Source organism: Coccidioides immitis (genome assembly GCF_000149335.2).
Source record: "Coccidioides immitis RS genomic scaffold supercont3.4, whole genome shotgun sequence".
Taxonomy (NCBI): Eukaryota; Fungi; Ascomycota; class Eurotiomycetes; order Onygenales; family Onygenaceae; genus Coccidioides; species Coccidioides immitis.
Genome location: NW_004504311.1, coordinates 1,468,159 through 1,489,392, shown reverse-complemented (window position 1 = coordinate 1,489,392; position 21,234 = coordinate 1,468,159). Strand labels below are relative to the sequence as shown.

Genomic DNA, 21,234 nt, shown 5'->3' with positions numbered 1-21,234 from the left:
GATCCTTTTTGAGTCTTGTGTAGGCTGTGGGGATTGTCATCCAGTCCCGTAAGCGTTCTTTCTCGGTGGGATGAGCGGTTTACTCTGTTGTTGGTGTGGGATATATCATATAGACTGACTGTGCTTTCTAGCAGCGCTTGCGCTACGAATAATGATGAATGGACATTGGACTTGAATCTCCGCGTTGCATTTCTCTATATCTATGTAACTACATGCATGGAGATAGACAAGTAAAAGATATTGATCAAAGATTTTGACCATATCTTCGCTTGAGATGTCATCTTCTTTCAAACTCTTTGTATGCGTAGTTGCCCCGGAGCAGGAAGTTAGTGGCCAAGCGCCTAGTACGCTTGAATTGCCCGATTCTGACACGTTATCAATCTCCACATCCTTGCTTTTGGGGGGATCATGAATTCCTTCAACGACTGTTCTCGGATTCCCATTGCGAACCGAGATTGAACAGTTGTGGCGGTCGAATGCAAAGGGATCGTCACCGTTGCGCCAAGTTGCCACCACATCGAATAAAGACAATAGAATAGCAGAGTCATAAGGAGGTGGGTAGTATTATTGAAATCGCGGGAGAGGATTATTAGTATGACGATGGAGCTGACAATGGGATGGGCCAACATGACGAGGACGTTGAAAAATCAGCCTTGCCAGCGATCAACCTGTCAATGATGATCGAAAATGTCGCATAGCTCGAAAAGTGTGAACACCACCGGGCCAATAATTGGACGTGAGCCAGCTTCTCGTCAATTCCGGCGGGTCTGACGGCATATCCAGAACGGAATACGGAGGAGTTTATGGAGTATGGCCCAAGGGAAAAATTGTGTCAGTCAGCCACATGGCAGTCATAGATTTTTTTTTTACCAGAAGCCGTTGGTTCCGCTGTCCAACGTGTTCCGGCTTGGTTCGTGTTCTTAATTCCCCAATTGATTGTTTTATTTTTTTTTATCCAGGATGGGGCTTGGGGGCGACCAGGGCAGGATGTTCAAGCAACGCGATGAGAATTATGTGGCCGGCCATGGCTTTGATGGCGAATGGAAGATTTCAGTCGCTTTAAACCCGGGCGTGGGCATATAGACCGTTAAGCATGGCGCAAGAAAAGGTCAGTTCCTATGATATCCGGGCATAAACAATGCATGCAGCGGCCAGGGCAAGGGGAAGGGATTAGATGCGAGGATTTCCCAACGAAAAGGAAGGGGAAAAAAAAAATAAAATAAAATAAAATTACGCAGCAAAGCTCGCCGGACCGACACTAGGCCCATGCATGAGAAAATGCGACAACTGAAATTCGCTCTTTCGGTAAGCGGACGAATCGAGACAGATAGTCCCTGGCCTGTTGAAGAGAACGAAGACCGCATTTTGCCACCGTGCTGGGGATCTTTGGGGCCCTGGCGATCTTTGCCATCCACAGTGCCTGGCGGATAATTCGACCCGGCCTCTGTGAACAGCAAAGGTGATCCGTGAAAATGAACTGATCATCGTGATGTCAATGACATCGTCATCATGGAGAGAGCGAACTCCTCGCAGCCAACCATTTTCATATCGCAAACGGGTGCCACTCGACGTATTTTCCCTGAAAGCTTGTAGAGTGTCCACAGGACAAACGGCAAATGGAATTGCGCATGCTGCTTTAGCTCAAAGTTCCCATCCCGGTAAAGACGTTGATGACATGGCACCTTATCAGCCCTTCGGGGGATGGAAGGTCCCAATGCTCCGTCATCGAAGGCAAAGAAAGGGAACGACGGGAGGAAAAAAACTGAATGAGGTCCACTCCGACCTAGGCCAGGGTTTTAGTTTGAAGCTCTTGTTCATCTTTTTGTTTTTTTTTTTTGGGGCCCTGTGGCTAGCTGAGCGTCCGGCAGATCGCCTCCTCGTCCTCCCAGCGCAGCGCTCGCTGGCTTCAATCCCTGCCTCGCTAACCCCATTGGACAAGAGTGTAAATTAGAAAAGAGCAGCAGAATGGAGACTCTTCGCCTCGATTCCACAGACGTTTGCACATGTACCGTTATGTACTCTGTACACCGGACTCCGTATAGAGGACATCATACGCCGTCCATTGATCGAGTCGCTGGTGAATCTCTGCAAACGGAAATTGGGTCCAAGCGACACACGGTCGAAGCCTTCTCGGCTCTCTGGAGCCCATTCTGGACTAAGGGTAGGATGTCAGATGAGCTCTGATGCCTGGCGAGTCTCGCCACCACCACCATTGCAGAAGACGGCTCGCTCGTTGCTCGCCGTCTGAGGGCGAATGAGCGAGTTCATTGGCTCGTCGGGCGGTTTTTTGCGAGTACCGAGGGTGGCCGAGCCAGCCCTATTCACTCACGAGAACTAAGTCGAGCTGGCGCATCCTGGGGGCGACCGTTCCTTCGAAGGGCGAATAGTGCCGGAGTAACGTGCTTTTGCTTTTTCCTGCCGAGGTGTGAATCCTCCTCGATCGACAAGTCTGTTGGGGCTTGCTCTAAAGTTATTTACCCGCCCAAACAACGTCAGCAAGGCGGGAAATAGAGACAGGAAGGGCTTCTGAGGACGGAGCAATGCGATGACTACATGCTACATGAGAGAACAAGCGGCCTTCACACCGCTGCTTAACCCCAAGTCCCCTGTCCCTAGGAGAGATCCGACCGTTGAGTAACATCGCAGTGCCCCTGCTGATAGGTCACCGGCAACATGGTCATACTACTGTCGACGGGTGTCAAGCCGCCGGCTTACCGGGAAGCATCGAGGTCTCGCTTCCTGCGCCCTTGAAGACGCCAGACTTCTCCGGCACGGACAACTTTAATAGTTCAGAGTAAGATCCATTCGCTTAAAACAGTTAATTGTAATCTGCTCACGAAAACAAAGAAAACTAGTTATATTAGCCCCGCCTTTCGTTTAAGTCTTCCCTCCCTGGCGACAGATATTATGCAATGTGAATAATTCACACGGCTTTAGGCTTCGGCGGGGGGAAAAACAAGAGGCTGAGGGCCGATCATCCACGCATGCACGGCACGAGAATCCCACGTTGATGGAGAGCTGTTCCACCATATGGCACCATATAGACTAATATCCCGTTGCAGCTCGCCACTGGATCTCACCCTCACCGCTCAAACATCAGGTCTTAAACAGTGTCAGATATGTTTCCTGCCGCGTTGTATAGAGTCCGTGACGTGGGGGAGGGAGGGAGGGAGGGGTGGAAGAAATCCTCTTCTGACCGACACACATGTCAGGAAGAGTACAAGCGCACGGGTCTTCACAGAGTAAGACAGAGCTTGGTCGAGCTATCAGATGGCTTTGTGTGACCACACCACACTGTTTTCATTCCACTTGGGGGGAGAAATATATCCCCCTCTTTTTCTTGTCGAAGCAAAACACGAAGTGAAAGCCGTTTGCATCAAACGGTACCTCTCGTGAATCCGGGGTACACGTGTTGTACTGTGCCTACTGTCGCACCCGAGGGGCCCAGGGGCGCATACCAACCTAATGCACAAGTTAAATGCTCCGAAGAATTTGAATAGCCGGATGCTGGTGGATGGTATTCCGCGCAGAGAGAACACATCCATATACGGAGTACGGAGTACACAATGAATAATCGCATTTATGTGTCTAGGCTCGACTTAAGGGCTGACCTTCGCTCGAGAATCCGCCGCCAGGAATTCCCGGCATTACACAAGCTCCTTCAGACATATCACACTGGCACTATGCAGAGCATCCCCCCCCCAAAAAAAAAAAGAAAAAGAGGTCCTTTTCACTAATAGAACGGATCCCCTGCGTCCCGTTTTCCGTTTGTCTCCCCCCCACACGAATTGCACATCGCCCAGCCCGGTTAAATGTTCCTGTCCAACAACAGGATAGCCAGCCAGCTCCACGGTGCCACCACCAGCGCGGCCTAGATATGTAAAATATGCATCCACATTTGCACAAAAAATGTAGGACGTCGAGCAAAGGAGTATGCTTGATTCCAGGATTCGAACAACTAGGGCTAGAAAGATTGCGGTCAACGGGCACCCCCGCACAATGCGAAAAAAAGGTCGCCAAGTAGGGGATATGTATATTATTATCTGTCCACAAGGTCGGGCTCGCGTGGAATCGGCAACTCCGGAGAAGCTGGGCCAAAGCCCTTGTGTGCACCCTGTGTTCGTCTTCCAAACGTACATTTCCCTCCAACATTTTGTGTGTTTGCCTATTCTAAAATGCCATAGGCATAGTTTGCTTGATTCCTTCAAACCGCCTCCCCTATTCCCGGCAATATCCGAATATCAATCCGGACCGGGGGGGCGGCCATTTAGCTGCTTTGTCTAACAAGACATGCGTGGTTTGCTCAGGGCCAGACGGGGAAAAGGGGAATTGAGTTTCTTCTCATCCTTCCAGACGTTAAATCCCGGGGTGAGACAGCTCGAAACAAATCCCTGTCCCTTCTAGAGCTCAGACCAAGCGTTCGAAACCCAGAGAGAAAGGGAAAAGAAAACGTCGTTGGCCACTTGCTATTTTTATACAACCTTCCAGGGATCAACCGGATAACTAAAACGTCGAAAGTCTCTTTTGTTGTTCTCTCTCACGCTCTGGGCCTGTCTCTAACGTTGTCCGTTTATGCGGGGCGATTCCTTCGCCCAGCAACGCACGCCGCCCTTTTTTGCTTCGTTTTTTCACAAGGTCGGTGATCCCACCCCCCTCAGCTCACTAGTTAGCGTAACGGTGGGATCGGAAACTTTCTCGTCTTCAGAGACATTTCTGTTTCACTGTCCGATGCAAATCGAGCAACTTTGAAGATTAGCGGCATATGAAAAGGTAGGATATCACATGCAATTCACAACGCTTTTCGCGGAGTCCGTTACACAGGGTTCTCCGTCGAGAGGAAATTATTGTTTTTTTTTTTTTGTTTTTCTCTTGTTCTCACGACGAGCTAATTGTGCTTTCGTATCCTCTGGTATACGCTGCAACAACAACCAGGGAGAGGATAAACCTGGTCAGTAGCGCGATCACCGTCGTCCGCTTTTGCCCATTTTGCTCATGGGCAAGGAGCAATTGCGGCTCTCCACGCCAGGAATTACGGAAAAGAAAACAAGGCAGTCTTGTTTCAGGCGCGTGGCAAACAGGCCAAAAATATAATGAACCACAACTCGAAGAACTCCTTTTCTTTCTTTCTTTTTTCCTTGGGGGGGAGGATTCAGAAAACAGCTCAGAATAAATACGAGAGCCTCTGCTGGCGCACTAATATCGAGCAGGGATGCTATTTCGGGAAAGTCTAAGCATAGGAGAGTTGCTGGCTGTTTTGGACTGGACTTTCAGCTTCTTTGTTTTTTTTTTTTGGCTGCGACGAGTCGGTCCTTGTTTCGCGATTCTGGCGACAAGGAAGCGAAGATTATTCCTGCCTTTGCTGATGGACGCGGTCATACACCCCCGAGTATGGATCCTAGAATAGGTCCACTTCTCATTTTCAAGTTACTGATTTTCAAAAAATAGTCCTTTTAATAAGATAAAAAGATCCCATTGTCATGGAAGTACCCTGATAATCTCGTACAGAGGAAAGGCGGAGAGATCTCGCTTTTCTCTATTTTCTCTATTTTTTCATGTGGTTTGAGGATATATGATGCTTCGAAGCTTGGGTTTTATTGACTAATAGGTCATCGTGGTGGGGTTTAACGTGGTCCCAATCACCGTTTCCTAGTGAATCTGATTACTAATTGCTTTATAAATAGCGAGGCTAGAAGCTTGGCGGACTACATCACCCATGGATTGCCGCAGCGTAGTTGCGACGTTAGCTACCAGGAAGCGCATCAGTCGACCAGAAGCTCTGCTCCGAGTTCAGCCCCATAGGAAGGGCATCAAAAAACGGTAATTTCAGAAAGGTGGTGAATCCACTGATGAAGGAGGAATTGCTCCAAGGTAGAAACTGTCGATCAATGGAGGTTGGATACTCGGACCAGGGCAGGGGGAGGAGGAGGGCGTTTTGCTTGAGGAGGAAAAACGTGTCAATGGGGCCAATACGGGGAGTATCCACAGCAAAATTGCACGAGGCCCGGTGTTTCCTTTGTCTGTACCGTATACGGAGACGTTGATATGCTGATCATGTCAACAATTTTGTGTGTGTGTGTGTCTGTATGTCCACGAAATATTCAATCGAGAGGAGCCTGCAGGGGAATTAAGTTGATGATGGAGGGCAAGAATGTAGGTACGCACCCGTGTTGCATTGCGTCGCGGATACAGTAGGGAGAGCAGCAAGGTTTTCGAGGACACGGAGGGCGCCCGTATTTTTATTCCAGGAACCAGAGAGTCGGGGTGCGATCCAAGCCGACGAAAATTCACAAGCACAGCACGGCGGCGGGAAATCGACCTGTTCAACCGTTGGGCTGGGATTGGCGACAAGAGAAAGGCCCATACCAATAATACCGTACTGCAGCATTTATTCGCTATGTCATTACGTACGGCGTAATGTATGGACTATGTATGCACGGAGTTCTCCGTCTGGGCCGAACGACCTTTTGGACATTGATCAGGGAGTACGGAGTATGTACCAGCGTCCCATTACCTTACCCATACAGACTTTCTCTTGGCGGTGGCATTGGGGGCTCCACCGCGATCTAAACTTTCTACTTGAATCCACCAATCACCGAGCTTCGATCGACCCCCCTTCTGGCGCAGTCTCGGCGGCTATTCGAGATCCGCGCTAACCTGAAGAGGGAAGCGGGGGTCTACCAAGGTGGGCTCCTCGGCGTGGTGCAGGGGCCATGCAGCCCAGCCCAGCCCAGCCCAGCCCACCGACCAAACCCGAAAAAACCGTTTCGCTCGCGCCCCCACGTGATCGCGCAGCCGCAGGGGAAACGCCGCCAAGAGCTTCTGGGCCAGAGGAATTCACGCCACAGGGAGAGAGGGAGAAGGCCAGGGAGAGCAGAGCCCGGTCCAAAAAAAAAAAAAAAAAAAAAGAAAAAAGAGAAGAAAAGGAGCATGCCAGCAATATCAGACGTGTCGCAAAAATCAATTACTCCAAAATAGTATTCTCGCGATCCACAGTCCAAGCGTCGCGAATAAAATGAAGGTGGTCTTTATTGTTTTTTTCCCTTTTTGCGACCACTTGTCCTTCCTCTCCATCTTTTCGGATGGATGGATACCATGAGGACAGGCTACAAGGAATGATTTGGAATTATCCCTGCCAATCATGCTGCACATCATGCTACCCGCAGCAAACCGTTAAGAGTCAAAAAAATGGGCGAGCAGAAACGAAAAAAAAAAAAAAGCAAATAAAGATAGGCGGACCTAAAAAAGCGAGTGGAGCAAGAGATCACGAATCGCCTCTCTGCGCTCCACCTTGTCCCAATTCGGCTCTCTGTTCAACACCACATCCCCATAATAGGCAATCCTGCCCGTCCAAATCTGGACACACCCCTCCCCCCTTTGCGCCCAGCAACGCCGGCCAACGCTGCTTCGGGCAGAATTCGAGCGAGGTGACGGTCCAGCACAGCCTCTGTCTTCGCGCAGAACCAAGAGGATCCAATAGCGCGATGGGGCGACCGGGGTTAAGGGCTCACAGCTGCCTTGCATATTCCCACCAGGTCCAACCGTCTCAGACTATGACCATGGAGACAGATGGAGACTCGTTATCAACGTCAGCTATCCACCAAACCCCTCGGGCTAGCTGATCAAGAAGCGATCAATCCTTCGTGCTCATAGACAGAATCAACCGGGACGGATGTCGGGAAAAGCAAAGAATTACACAAGCTACTTTGAAACAACCAAGTTTAACTAACCAACCTGTTACTCACCCACAACCCAAGGGCGTTGTCTCTTCCCTTCCATCGTCTTTTCACGATGCTATCTCGGATCGCTATCCCCAGCTGCTCCAGGCGGGGTGCCACTGGGAATGGAAGTTTCACTCGCGTGATGGGACCCGAATAGCTTCTGTGTCTGTCGGTGTGTACTCAACTACGGATACTGGGGAGTTTAGTTTTTTGAATCTTCAAGGAAGACATCACCACGCACCATGTTTTTAGTCTGTTAGTTGCCGGGAGGAGTTGCTGAAACTCCGTAGGAAGATTTCTCAGTTCCGTTCTCCCCGTTTTCGCATGTCAACCGAAGCCACAGTAGCTAGAAGTTAAGTTAAACCATCAACCGTGAAAGAGATTTTCCCCATGTGGTGTTAAGCAGCGAGTTACCAAGCACGTTTCTCCTTTTTCTTTTCTTTTTTTTTAGAAAAAAAAAAAAAAAAAAAAAAAAAAATGGTGCGGAGAAATCTTACTTCGTTCTTCGTGACTCCGTCAAACCAACACGATGCTTTTCATCGAGCTAGTCAAAATTCCCACGATTAATTGGACCCCTTGCCGAGGAAGCTCAAGACTATCAAAATAAAAAAAAGGCACGTTTGGTCCTTAGGTTCTTCTTGAGTTCTTGGGGCAAACGGCCCACAAAGAGGATCGGTTTCATTCGCCATCATGAAACGTTGCGACGGGGGAGGAGGGGGTGTTTCGTTTGAGCTTGAGCTTCTGTCGAAAATAGTCCACTGCCAGGACAGACTGAAGACTAAAACCACATAGACTTTTGATCGGTGTTCTCCGTGGAATGGTACCCAGTTGAAAAGTGTGCTTTTAATTTATTGTTAACTAATTTGTTTTCTTTTCTAAATTTTTAGCGGGAACAACAGCAAAGACCGGACCCATGGTCGTGAGGAATCAATTGACTTCCTTCAGCGTCCGTATGCACGCATGTGGTTATGTCGTATGTATTGGGATGAGTTGACTCGGTTGTCGTGTCGCTGGATGCAACCTGGTCTTCATTAGTCGTGACTTTTTAATTTATATCGGGGGGCCAACGATTGGATACCGTGCCGAAAAACGAGGTTAAACCGGTGGGATACGAATTTCTCCCTGGTTACTTATCGTTGCTTGGATCCGCAAAAGTACAACAGCTTCCTGCGACGCGGCCAACTCAAACCCTGGCAAGGTGGATTCCAAGAGCGAAATCGTCCTCAAAAATCTTCAGAATGTTTGTTGCCCTTGTGCAGGTCGCCAACTGAGCCTATCAGCCCCGGTTGATGGCCGTTTATATTTTCTATTTTATTTTATTTTATTTTATTTTTTTTGTTCGTACATCCCCCGAGTCGCAGGCCCGAATCAGAAAAGCTGTTGGTGCCTGCAGGGATCCAACAGACTCTTACCGTGTAAGGGAGAGTACAGAGTAGCTCTTGACAGAATGATGCGCATATAGAAAATAAGTCGTTGGGCCAAGGGCGTAAAAAAAACGACCGAGTTCGGCGAGAGAAAACAGCTGGCGGTTGTTAGCTAGGAGTTAATGAAGGGACCGCTGACGACCCCTGACCAACTTCCTTGTCCACAATTATCAGCTAACTACTCCGTAATCTGGCAAAATTGTTCCTCTCCCAGCTCAGCCATAGGAAATAGTTATCCAATGCCAACAAACAAAAAATTCAAGGAGGTATCGGGATCATGAGGTATCTATTTTTGTTTTCAAACCGTACTCTGTACTCCATAGATTGCCAACAATTCAGCTCCTGTCCCACAAGAACAAAAACCAGCGGGATACCTCAAAAAAGGGTTTACAAAGGAGAAAGAGAACCGGCTCAAGGGGCCAGTCTGAATACGGATGACGGTGGAGATTGGTAGTATCGATGGGATCAGGATCGAATAAGATGGAACCAACCTCTCTGTACTCCGTACTTCGTATGTAGATCATCATCTGGAGGATCTGATCTGAGCTGCTTGTGCTCTTTCTTTCCTTTTTTTTTTTTTTTCTTTTTTTTCCCGAGATGACTCGCATATGACTTTCTTGCAACGCTGGATAGGAGTCATGAGGTATTGCATTTGGGGTGATTCTGGATCAGCAACGGGAAGGCACGCACGGCCCAAAGTCTATGACGTGGTGGTTTTTGGTGGGAAAAAGGAGGCTTGTTTAAATCCCGAGGGGCACGGTGCACGGAGTATGGAGTGTGGAGGTACGGAGTAACTATGCAGCACGGAGTACAGAGTGCCCTTAGTACCTATGTATTGATTTCGAAGGGGGGGGGGAAGTTGAGTTAGCCACGACCAGCGTGCCGGTGCCGTGTGAAGCTGTCACGGAGATGCCACGGAGAATATCGCGACGGGGCTGCTCCTGTGAGCAAACGACTTTGCAGACATCATGACGAAAAGAACGAATGAAGTATATCAGGACTGGGAAAAAAAGATGGAAGAGCGAGAAAATAACTTTCTTTTACCTGGTCCGACGGGGCAAACGAGAAAGCGAATTGTGATCCATCGAGCCTCAGAGGAACGATAGACTTTTGAGTATCAATATTGGCACATGCTCGTGATGGCCTGTCCGAGAGGCAGCACTGCTTGGGAGGGGTATGTGAGGAATAGATTTTCAGGTGAGGGCGGGCTGGATGCACCGGAGCCTTGCAAGGTGGATGTCTGGGCTCCGCACGTAGCTGTGGATTGAACTGTCTCATTACTCCGTCCATAACGTCTAGCGTATGTATGGACCTCCTGTATGTACATACATATTTCCAGGGACCAAATACATACTATGATGATAACGATCAGCAAACAGTCTGCAGGTGCAAGGAGGATACTGGTGCTAGCCGCGTACCCGGTTTGGGAGGACAAACCGCAGCGGCGGACCGTCGTCATCGAAGGGCCCGGGGCCGACGGTAACTCACGAGCGAGAGGCTGTTGCGCCTGCAAATCCCTCCCGTATCGTGACGCCAATCAAACGGGCCAATCAAACGGCGCTTGGCCCCCGTGGGGTGGAGAAAGATCCTTTAGCACCAGCCACAAATACCGGCTGAGCCACCGAGATGTGCGCGCCACAACTACCTGGACTCGGCAGCGACGACGGAGCCAAAGGAAGGAGAGAAAAAAAATGTGTGGCTGGTGCTGTGGATGGGGCAGGTGTTGATGGCTGGCTGAAGGGGGCGTCAAGGGAAGGCACGAACGCATGCAATCAGACATTTTGACGATGGAGAGAAGGGGAAGCTACGTGTAGTTCGTACGGAGTACTCCGTACTCCGTACAGTACATGCTTACATTCATACTTGGTCCTTCGATCCATCGCAACGTATGTACCACGTACCTCTGTACTGCTCTCACGAGAACTTCCAAGTTTTTTGTCTTTTTTCTTTCTTTTCTTTTCTTTTTTTTTTTTTTTTTTCCTTTAGCTCTTTGCTTTCTTTTTTTTCTTCCCTCTTTTTCTTAACCGAATGGCACGTTCGAGTGGTCTAGCTCCGTCCGACGAATGAGAGCAAGAAGTCGGCATGGTCAGACCTCCCGTTCTGTGTTTCTGTACAACCTCGTTTGCGAAATTCAAAGACGGTCTAGAAGAGATCATTCCCCCCCTCCCTGAACTGGTCTGTGACGCATGATTCAGAGACACCCATATTTCAGATCCGTCCAGGAGTCGAACAATTTTTTTTTTTTTTCCCTGCCCAGGTTCAAAGCGCACTAAAGTTCGGCGTGGGGTGTTTTATTCGCCCATTCAGGGCTTGCTGGAACCCGCTCCTCTCTGCACCTGGTGATTGGGCGGTCCGCGCAGCCACCTGGGGCCCTCGGAATCAAGTGATTCGCCATTCCCGAGATTCGTCAAAACGTGTACGGGTGAGAGATCTGACCATTTGGGATCGCATGAAGCGGCTTGGCCCGGTGGATCTGAGATCGCAACCAAGTCCTCCGGACGCTCTAGTTTGTCCGGAGTAACGGATGCCTCTGGGCGTCGACGTACATACTTAACATTACACGCTTACATACATTACCTTCTTCTAGGGTTGGTGAACCACCACCTCGACGGCGTCACCAACTCCCCTCATCATGGCTTTTTACTGGCAGCCGTTTTTTTCCTTTCTCGCAGTGGCTGGAGCCCTTTCTTTTTTTTTTCTCCAGTTTGCGGGGGAAAACGAAAATCGCAAAAAGAGTTTCGCCTCCGCAAGTTGAGTTGTTCGTCCTGCGTCGAACGCAAAGCGTTTCTTTTCCCCTTGGACCAGATTGAAAGGAGACAGGACCCAAGAGCTGCTCATTCGCCAGCCCGGGACTTACCGTCCGCTGGTATGTATATGCAAGTACCTATGAACATCCTCAGGAGTACATACAACCTGGTCGCTGCCTTGGTTTTCAGCGAGCTAGTTCCCGGAAATTCGATGATGGACTGCAGTCCGGCCACATCTTGAAAATCTCCGATAACTATACTACGACCAGACTGGGTTCCCAGCCGATTAGTGTCATTTGTCCGTGGATACTACTCATTTCTTTGCTGCTCAGGAAACCCCCCCTCCCCCCCCAAAGAAAAACCCAATACGTATGCAAATGTACTATAAACAAGATTTGGAAGGCTTTTATGGGTCTGGCGATCGACTAAGGAAGCCTAGATGGACCATTATCCAGGGACTTCCTGCTTCCCCCATCCGAAGCAGCTTCAATCACCTGGGCTGTGAGTGGGAGTGTGACGCGGAACGTGAGAGCAAGAGAAGAAAAAAAAACTTGAAACTGTTGCCGGGTAAAAACCACATGAGGACGGTGCTTGCCCCGACCCTCAATCGGTCCGTGCCATGAGGCCCTTTCAACCCTTTTTACTCCGTATTTATTTATTTTTTACGGTGCGATGGTGGGCGAAGGTGTTGAATGGGTGTACGGAGTAAGGTGATGTCGCGATATCGAGTCCAAACCACCTCCTGGCCCAGGGTCTGATGGACTGCCTAACCGTGAAACCATACCCTAAGAAGCCATGGTTCATCTGGGCGGTTCTGATGTTGGACAGTGCACCCGTCGCCGCCGCCGCCGCCGCCCACTCTTTGGCCCTTTTTTTTTTTTTTTCCCTTCTCTTTTCTGAAGCAGGGTAAATCTTTTCCGTTTTCTGGCGGGCGGGTGGTGGCTGATGGTTCCAAGCTTTGACGCCGTGACTATCCCCGAAATTAACAGCAGGTAAAATCAAATTTTCAGGTCGAGAATTCAAAATAAAAATAAACGATCCAGGAAACATTTAGAATTAAAAAAAAAAAAAAAAAAAAAATGAATAAAGTAAAATAAAAGATGACAAGGCGTTGAGAAAGAGAGAGAGGCAAACAGACGTAGACAAGAGACAAGAACCAGTGAGTGAGTGAGACAGGGAGCGCGCGGGTGGGCGAGAGGGAAGAAGATCGTTGGCCCTGCCAGCGTCAGGGAGCTAAAGACGCCCAAGGTTTTGGCTAAAACGTAGCCAGCAGTCGGGCGAGCTCCAAAAAAACGCACGAAAGGGGATTGACAATCCCTGGACTGATCCTCACTGGACCGCAAGACTAAAACCCGACCAAACAGCGCCCCCCTGCTTCGCACAGTTAAAGTGGGTAGTTAACTAGTTTTAACTAATTAGTTTAACTAGTTGAGATGGACCGCTAACGAAGTCAAGCCTGGAGGGCGAAAAAAAACCGAACCTTTTTCTCTGCTCTCTCTCTCTCTCTCTCTCTCGCGTCTCTGCGCTGCCTGCTCCCCACGATCTGGAGGGGCCCGGGGAGGGGGGGGGTTTGGCCCTTGTTCCTGGCGCAGTGCTGTCGCAAGCAGCTGGTTTGCCTCCCTGCCTGGCTATGCATGCTGCTGGTGTTCTTTCGGCGTTCGACTGGGCTGCCTGTCTCTCTTCTCTCTCGCTTTTTTTTCTGCAGGGTATATGATGTATGGATGGGCAGTACCTGGTTGCTGAGCAGCTGCAGGTTTTGCCACAATAGTTACGGCGTTGGGGTTCGACCCAGGTTCCCAAAAACAGGCATTATAGTCGCTTCGTCTACCAGTCATATAGATTCAGACGTTATGTTATTATAACTTGCCCTGTTATTATTACAGGCGGTTAACTGGTTAGGTTAGTTATGTAACTATGTATGTGTGTGCAGCTAGTTAATTTATTTCTTTTATTTTATATTATTTTATTTTCCTTTATTTTATTTTATTTTATTTTTTTTTCCCACCTCTGCAACTGAACCCCCTTGTCAGAGAGGCGTGAACTAGCTAGCTCGTGGGCGATGGGGCAAACAGTCTTTTGCCTCAGGCACCATCCCTTCGCCGGCGCCCACGCTGCCAGAAGTATAAAACCGGCGATGGATGTGCGGAGTCCGTCCACCACCGTTAGTTATCGAAAAGCAAAAAAGAAAAATTATGGATCCTCTCTCGTAACCAAGCGTAAATATGCGGAGTACCAGTGGTATCCATTGTTTCGTCTGCCGGTTATATGTATCTACATGACGCCGTACATGCTTCCTTCATTCTTCTTCATACCGCCTGCATCCGCTCTCTCTCCCTCTTCTCTCAGATCATTCCCTCTGTCTCTGGCCTCTCCGGCTCTGTCTCACTTCCAATTCGTCCGCCAACAATTTAAAACACCAATTGTCCTCGGCTGCTGTCTTTTCTCTCTTTTCTCTCTGTCCTTCTCCCTTCCTGGACGTTGGATTTGAATTCTATCCCAGTCGTTAATCCTTTCTTCCCTCAAGCATACTTCTTCCTCCCTGTCCTAGTCTCCGGAACGCTGCCCCCCTGCCAGACTGGCAGTTAGATTTCGGGATTCCAACTTCAGGATCTCGGAACAGTCCAAGGTATGAAACAAACTCTCTTCCCGTTTCTTAAAAAATTATGGCGGAGGGGGAAAAAAAAAAAAAGAATAATAATAAATAAAAATAAGAAAAAGAAAGAAAGGAAAAACAAAAGAAGGAAAAACGACACTACCATCATACTCCTCCGCCATACTTTTTGCATATCATGCATGTTGTACTTAGTTTGAAGGTTATATGAACTCGTCCCGTGCCCACTTCACCTTTTCCATTCCTCCCCTCCATCACTGCCTTGTTTTTGGGAGCTCTGATATCCAGCATCCTCATGACCCTCCCTCATTTGCTCTAAGCATATAACCCCCGTTCCAGAACCTGGGATCTTCGTTCCGAAGCGCCCCCCTTCCATACTCCTCCTGCCCTGAGACATACTTATTGCCGGTCGCTTCCTATCTGTTATATATCCGTTCGCTCTTTTTTTTTTTTTTTTGTTTTTTTTTTTTTTTTCTTTGGTACTTTCTCTCTTTTGCCATTTTCTTCTTTGTTTTAACATTTTCAACCTTCGCTTAGATACCGGGAAAAAAATAACAATACGCAAAAAGAAAGTCAATCTTTTCTTTACTTGCTGCTGCTGTGCGCACAGCGTGCCCTCTCGTTAATATCCCTTGGCCGCAATTCTTTCCAAAGACATGGCTCCCACACAGCGGAGAGGTCCCTGGGTCCCGGAAGAGGACCAAGAATTGCTCCAGCTGGTCCGCACCCAGGGCCCAAATAATTGGGTTCGAATCTCTCAGCATATGAAATATCGATCTCCAAAGCAGTGCAGGGAGCGCTTCCACCAGAACCTGAAGCCCTCGTTGAATCACGACCCCATCACTCCTGAAGAAGGATTGATGATCGAACGCATGGTGAACGAGATGGGCAAGCGGTGGGCGGAGATCGCCAGAAGACTGGGGAACCGAAGCGATAACGCCGTCAAGAACTGGTGGAACGGCAGCATGAACCGGAAGAAGAGACGGCTTGCTCCCACCCGAGAACCCGCTTCCCGAATATTCAATGGTCGAGTCGAGCCTCCTTACCCCAGGAGCCCCGTTAGCCCACAGTTCAGACAGGCACAGCTCCGTGACGGTCAGGCGCCGTGGCTGCTGACCGATTGCCCTCAAAGCGCTCGAGCCTCCATTTATATCCGTGAGGACTGGCCGAGAGAACGATCCTCTCCAGTCGCACACCATCGATCTCTGCCGCCGCTGTTCACCCCAGATTCTTCCTCGCACATCGAACATCCGCTCACTTCGCCCTGCTACTCAGAAGTATCTACCCGGACGTCTGCCGGCCCCCCGTCCATGATCTCAGATCACACGTCCGTGGCTTCTGCCTCCCCCAGAACGATAACGTCCCCATCAATACCACCCATTCCCGTGGATATTCACCCAAGTTACGACGAGCGACGACGAGGTAGCGCACCCGTCGTCGGTTTCACATCAAACCAACACCATGCATATAGCTCCATTGCCGGAGCGAAGAGTATGGAGATCCTAGCCGGAAGCAGCCCAATTCGAGATTGGCGCAGCTCTACGAGCGACCCACATCCCCATTTCCACCCTCACAACCCAGTTCCTGCGTATCAACATCGTCCTCAGTCGGTCCCCGATACGAAGACCCATTCCATCATGACACAAGATCGTGATGCGAGAATGGGCTTGAACAATTTACTCAATTAATTGCCAAGCCTGTCTTCCGAATAATTTTCTACTTATGACATGACCTTTTGCTTCTTTTTCCCTCGTCTCTCTATAATGGAATGTGGACAATGTCCGTTATATTTTCTTTGGGTGGTCAGGCCTGTTATTACGGCTATCTTTTTGAGCTATTGTTCAACTAGCTATTGTTACGAATTCCTATATCCCCAATGTTCTTCTTATAATTCTACCTCCTTCTCCTATCCGGTCTACATATTCGAGACTCGAAGATCTATTTATGTGGACATATCAACATCTATCTTTCCTCCCGAAATTTGTACCTGAACATTGTGTGATGGGCAGTGTCTAGTGGATGGCGGCGTATTTGCTGGGTTTGGACGATATTAGAATATTGGGTTGCAAAACGGGTTGGTGTGGAATCGGTGGAGGAGGCATATCTTGGTCGGTTGGTTTTGGATATTTCTTTTTTTCTCTTTTATTTATCTTCTGCCTTACTTTTCTCCTTCTGATACCTCTCCTACTTTATGTTTTGATTTTTCTTTTTCTTTTCTTTTTCTTCTTTTTTTCTTTTTTTTTTTTTTTTTTTTTCGCTATTTAATGTTGTATTACATGATGCATTTGCCGAATGTGACTATTACCATCACGACTCTTTGGAACTTGTTATTGTTCATGAGAAAAGCAAGGAAGAGGATATTCCTCTTCCATTCATTGCAGAGAGTTACTGGCTCATGTGTTGAAGAAAGGCGCCCTTTGACATGATTCCGATAGCTCTTCTTGCTGTCTGGTGATGGGCCAGCGTCTTTCCACTTGTCCAGTTTCATCCTGTAGTTGGCGTATTCCCCTGGATATTCAGCCTTGCAGATGAAGAAGGACTTCCCCGTCGTGGGCCACCCAACTACGTGTACATGTATGTATTATGTACATACGTACACGCATACATAGCCAATGTATGTACCTAGATATGGATATATTGCCTTGTCCTTTTTACGAGAAGATTTCCTAATCGATCTCATCTGGTGGCACAGCAAGGATGCTAAAATGGTGACGCTCCAATGTTACCAACCTTCACTGCTTTGAAGAGCTCTCTACCACCACCACCCTTTTTCTGTTATATTTTTATTCATATTCATTCATTTTTATTTTTTATTTATTTATTTTTTTTTTTTTTAAAAAAAGTACGTGCCTCGATCAGTTGTTCTCAAATGTTTGGCCCTGGAGCTGGCGCAATCATTTGTGGAAGGGAGTACATGACCATGCATATACGAGAAGAATGAAGCTAAAAAGAAAAATTACATGCATTACATATCTATAGTTATATGTATAGATGTAGAAAAGAAAAAAGAAAGCAAGAGGGCAAAAGAGATGCAGCAAATCCCCCAACCCCAGCCCAGCAAACGTGACACCAGAGGCGGTGATGGTGACTCCAACCGGGCTTTATAAATTTTTTGAATGAAACCCTTTTTCTTTTTCTTTTTCCCTCTATCCTTTTCCAGTTTTCTGACACCTGCATAGAAAAAGAGAAGAGAAAGGCATGGAAGGCGGAAAGTCAGGTACTATGCAATATATATTTCTTTTAATTTTTCTTCATTTTCTCTGGCTTTGATGTTGATGGGCTGCTTGTTATCTCTTCTCCCCTCCCTTTCACCCAGGCAACTACATATCGAGTATGTACGAAGTAGTAGATACGTCATACATGTATAGCCTCCCCCGCTTGCAGTTGTAAAGCAACGCTTTGTGCATGTCAGAGTGCATGTGTTCCCCTCCGTGGGGGGGGCCTCTTTGTTACTCACTTGTCTGCTCCCCCGTGTCTCACAGAGCACAAAGCATGGGGTTCAGTGGGTGTTGATTGACATCAGAAAACGGATACTTGCATTCGGGTGTGTTCTGTTTTTCTTTTTTTCCCTTACTTTTGCTTTTCTCCCCACTCCCCCTTTCTCCCAGCTGCCTCGTATATGCAGACTGGCCGAGCCCAAAACTGCTTGCTGGGGGGTTGTGACCGAGGAGAAAGATTTGTATTGCATCGCGTGGTAACTTCAGCCTGTGGAATCCGGGAACGGAAATCTGCAGGTCTCTCCGGCAAAATAAAAAAAAAAAAGGGGCTGCGAAAAGGGAAAGAGGACATTTTGATGAAGGACATGCGTAGGGGGTATACCCGTACAGCATGTGCATGGCTAGAAATATCCTCACCTGCATGTTCGTTGTCATATCTCTCCCTTTAAGCCGGAAGCCTTGCCTTGAAGAAAGAAGTGTTGAGAGCTTCAATGGGCCCCGGAAGTAGTTAAGGTACTTAAGCGAGCTGCCGCTGCTGACACCGCCAGTTAGGTGCGTTATTTAAGTTGGGAGACGGTTTGTTAGCCCTTTAAGGCATGGGTAGCTAACGGTCCCCGAGGCGTAGCGAAAAGCCTAGTCAGAAAAAAGCAGACATTTGCGTATGTCGCCTATTGAGCAGGAGATCAGTTGCCGACCTTTTTTTTTTTTTCAACGCTTCTCACGTGCGCATGAAGATTTGCGTTGGGTGCGCCAAAAAGATCTCCAGCCTGAGCACTGGGGTGTAATTGGCTGACTGCAAGCTAACTTGCAGCAGGAAGCCTTTGAATGATTTTTGGGTCTGCACATCAATGTTGGTGGTTGAAAACGGAGATTGTCACCTGAGTCGGGACTCCGCCCCCCTTTTAATTTGATGTTCGTTTGTGTGCCAGATTTTTGGGTGTGGTGCGTCGTTGTGTTCCAGAGGTGTTTGTGCCAGAGAGACAGGCAAATATATTTGAAGTATTTGCGCTTCGTACGACGCTGCTAGTATGCACACACCTACTCCGTACATACACGAGAGCTCACAATAGCTGTTTGCGTGTCCTGCGCTGTTCCCCAAGGGAGCGGCCGTGATGGATTACATAAGACGAGGCACCTTGGCGCCAGGCGATGGTTGGCTGGACTTGCCCCGGACAAGCTTCCCGTGCGACGCTAGTGCGGGTGCGCTAACTTAATCCAGACGTTCAGCGATGATGCCAGCCTTCGTCGCCTTCAAACGCCTTCAATCCTCGAGTCTCGCAGTCACGAGAGAGCTACGTCAATCTCAATACTTTCAGGCGGATTGGAATTTAGACCTGCAGTTCGACACGCGGGTCATTCATCCAGCCAATCAGCTACGTGCTGAATGCTCGACCCCTCTGTCCTTTCTTTGTCCCACTTGACCGCAGAAAATGCAAAAGCAATCAGCATATTCAGGTTGTGTCTGCAGAGTAAAGGGGAGAGAGGGGTTATTTCATTGATCCCTGTTGGTCAAGAGCCCCGTTGCGCCGTTTTGCATGCCAGTCATCGCCCGAAGCTGATCCTGGGAACGGCCAACTTTCGTTTTATCACCGACATTTTCTGCCCCAGTAACCCGGTACAGGAAAAGGTTCCATTGAGATTCGATGCAGGTAACAAAAGGGAAAAAGATCGAATATCCCGTTGATCAAATCCGGACTAACCGGCAGCGGTAACTGGTGAACAAAGAAAACGAACAAGAGTGGCGAGAAAAGAAGGTTATTGAAAACCAATCTTCCGCTCCGCTCGATTATCGCTCTTTATCGTTTGCTGTCGTCCCAAAGGGTTGATCCCTGTTTTCATGGTTCAGTGATCCATTTGACCCCTGCTAACTGAATCGAACGATGTTTGATTCGATGACGATTAGAACGCCTCCAACGGCAGGTGGTTAGACGACTTGGGACGCACTGTGCCTTTTGGTAGACACGGAATGCGGACATATCGTGTGACAAGATTTTTATGGTACTGCTATGACCATACTTCTTGGTTGTCCAATAGATTTTGAACTCGATTGCTTTCGCTCACGATGGTGGCCTCCATGTCTTACGAGACGTGCTTGAGACGCAGAAAGCCATGCAAGGTCCTTAGGTGGCAAAGCTTACGGGCAGATGACATCGGCACAATACACATGACTTCTGGTGCTGGTACTGACGCCCTCGAGACTATGGGAAAAAGGCCCTTATTACAGAGTCGATTCACCCTTACATGAGTCAGGCGCTCGAATGCGGTGCCCCGTGGTCCAATAGCACAAAGCCGTTTAACTCACATTACACCTTGTTGCACATCTCTTCCGTTTCCATCGAGTGGCATTTATTGGCTACATTATCGATTTTGTGTGACAGCCTCTACGTTTGCCATGCCTTTAACGACGGGTCGTGCGTCAATAATGGGGGTTCCCAATGGCTGTATGCGAACAAAAGAAATGGATTGACCCATTGGATAGGGACCATTTCGGTTTCCAGTACTCCATACTGCTTCGCGTCCTCCGTTCTTGTTTTAACGGTTCATTGATCCTACCAATCGACGCGCACTTCAAGGTTATGTGCTGTCGCCTGAGCTTCTGTCAAGTTCTCGTATCTATTATCCTCTCTGGGTAATGATCGCCTCCCGCAGTTGACTAGTTCCAACTCCCAAACCTCAATCTATACATACATGTCTATATATGTAAAAGTGTTCTCTTTTATTGTGTTGCCGGCAAATTGCTATGGCTGGTATTCTTTTCAAGCACCCAACATCCTATTGTCACGCATATCATTCTCCAGGAAAGCCTCTGCTGATACCATTAGACTAGACCCCGAAACAAGATGACCGCAACCACTAAGAGATATCTTTCACACAAAGGCTCCTTGACCGGCTCCTCCCTCATTAGATGATAGGATGGCTCTGGCCGAGAGCGTTCGCAAGCCTGCATATCCAGGCAAATGAAAGGTGGTCTTTGATGCTCTTAATGGTGTGCAATTAAAGTAGGCAGGGCTCCTGTGACTGCAATTAAAATAGCACAAGGATAACGATCCAGCCGGGACCACCACGAAACACACACCCCCCCCCCCCACCCTTTTTTTTTCCCCGGGGGTTAAGCCCTTGGGATGATGAGTTAGACTCAAGGATGCTGTTAGGAGGCTATGTCTTTCGGCACCGTTGGGAGAGCATGAAAGGATTCACATGGTTATGGACTGTTAGCGACTTTATATATTATATAAACTATACATATAACCAACAGGTGGCCTTAGCCCAGCCTTGAGCGGCTCCCGACCTACGAGT

General features: G+C 48.4%; 5 protein-coding genes across 5 annotated transcripts; 3 read left to right on the top strand and 2 right to left on the bottom strand.

Moving 5' to 3' along the window:
* Window positions 1-1,675: 1,675 nt before the first annotated feature.
* CIMG_13388 (uncharacterized protein) lies at window positions 1,676-3,049 on the top strand (the record flags this gene model as incomplete). The annotated part of the gene is made up of 5 exons (XM_004446038.1): window positions 1,676-1,799; window positions 1,952-2,161; window positions 2,219-2,491; window positions 2,662-2,794; window positions 2,938-3,049. 5 exons carry the CDS (start codon window positions 1,676-1,678, stop codon window positions 3,047-3,049), a joined length of 852 nt encoding a protein of 283 aa, XP_004446095.1.
* Window positions 3,050-3,593: 544 nt separating this feature from the next.
* On the bottom strand, window positions 3,594-4,475 carry CIMG_13387 (uncharacterized protein). Its single transcript, XM_001245365.2, has one exon. It carries the CDS (start codon window positions 4,137-4,139, stop codon window positions 3,648-3,650), a length of 492 nt encoding a protein of 163 aa, XP_001245366.2. The 5' UTR covers window positions 4,140-4,475; the 3' UTR covers window positions 3,594-3,647.
* A 2,761-nt stretch (window positions 4,476-7,236) lies between these two features.
* On the bottom strand, window positions 7,237-7,962 carry CIMG_13386 (uncharacterized protein; the record flags this gene model as incomplete). The annotated part of the gene is made up of 3 exons (XM_004446036.1): window positions 7,237-7,548; window positions 7,743-7,814; window positions 7,960-7,962. 3 exons carry the CDS (start codon window positions 7,960-7,962, stop codon window positions 7,237-7,239), a joined length of 387 nt encoding a protein of 128 aa, XP_004446093.1.
* Window positions 7,963-15,149: 7,187 nt separating this feature from the next.
* Window positions 15,150-16,480, top strand: CIMG_04804 (MYB family conidiophore development protein FlbD). The gene has a single exon (XM_001245362.2). It carries the CDS (start codon window positions 15,157-15,159, stop codon window positions 16,186-16,188), a length of 1,032 nt encoding a protein of 343 aa, XP_001245363.1. The 5' UTR covers window positions 15,150-15,156; the 3' UTR covers window positions 16,189-16,480.
* A 2,673-nt stretch (window positions 16,481-19,153) lies between these two features.
* On the top strand, window positions 19,154-20,917 carry CIMG_04803 (uncharacterized protein). The gene is made up of 2 exons (XM_001245361.2): window positions 19,154-20,566; window positions 20,765-20,917. The coding sequence occupies exon 1, from the start codon at window positions 20,179-20,181 to the stop codon at window positions 20,482-20,484; it is 306 nt and encodes a 101-aa protein (XP_001245362.2). The 5' UTR covers window positions 19,154-20,178; the 3' UTR covers window positions 20,485-20,566; window positions 20,765-20,917.
* Window positions 20,918-21,234: the final 317 nt, after the last annotated feature.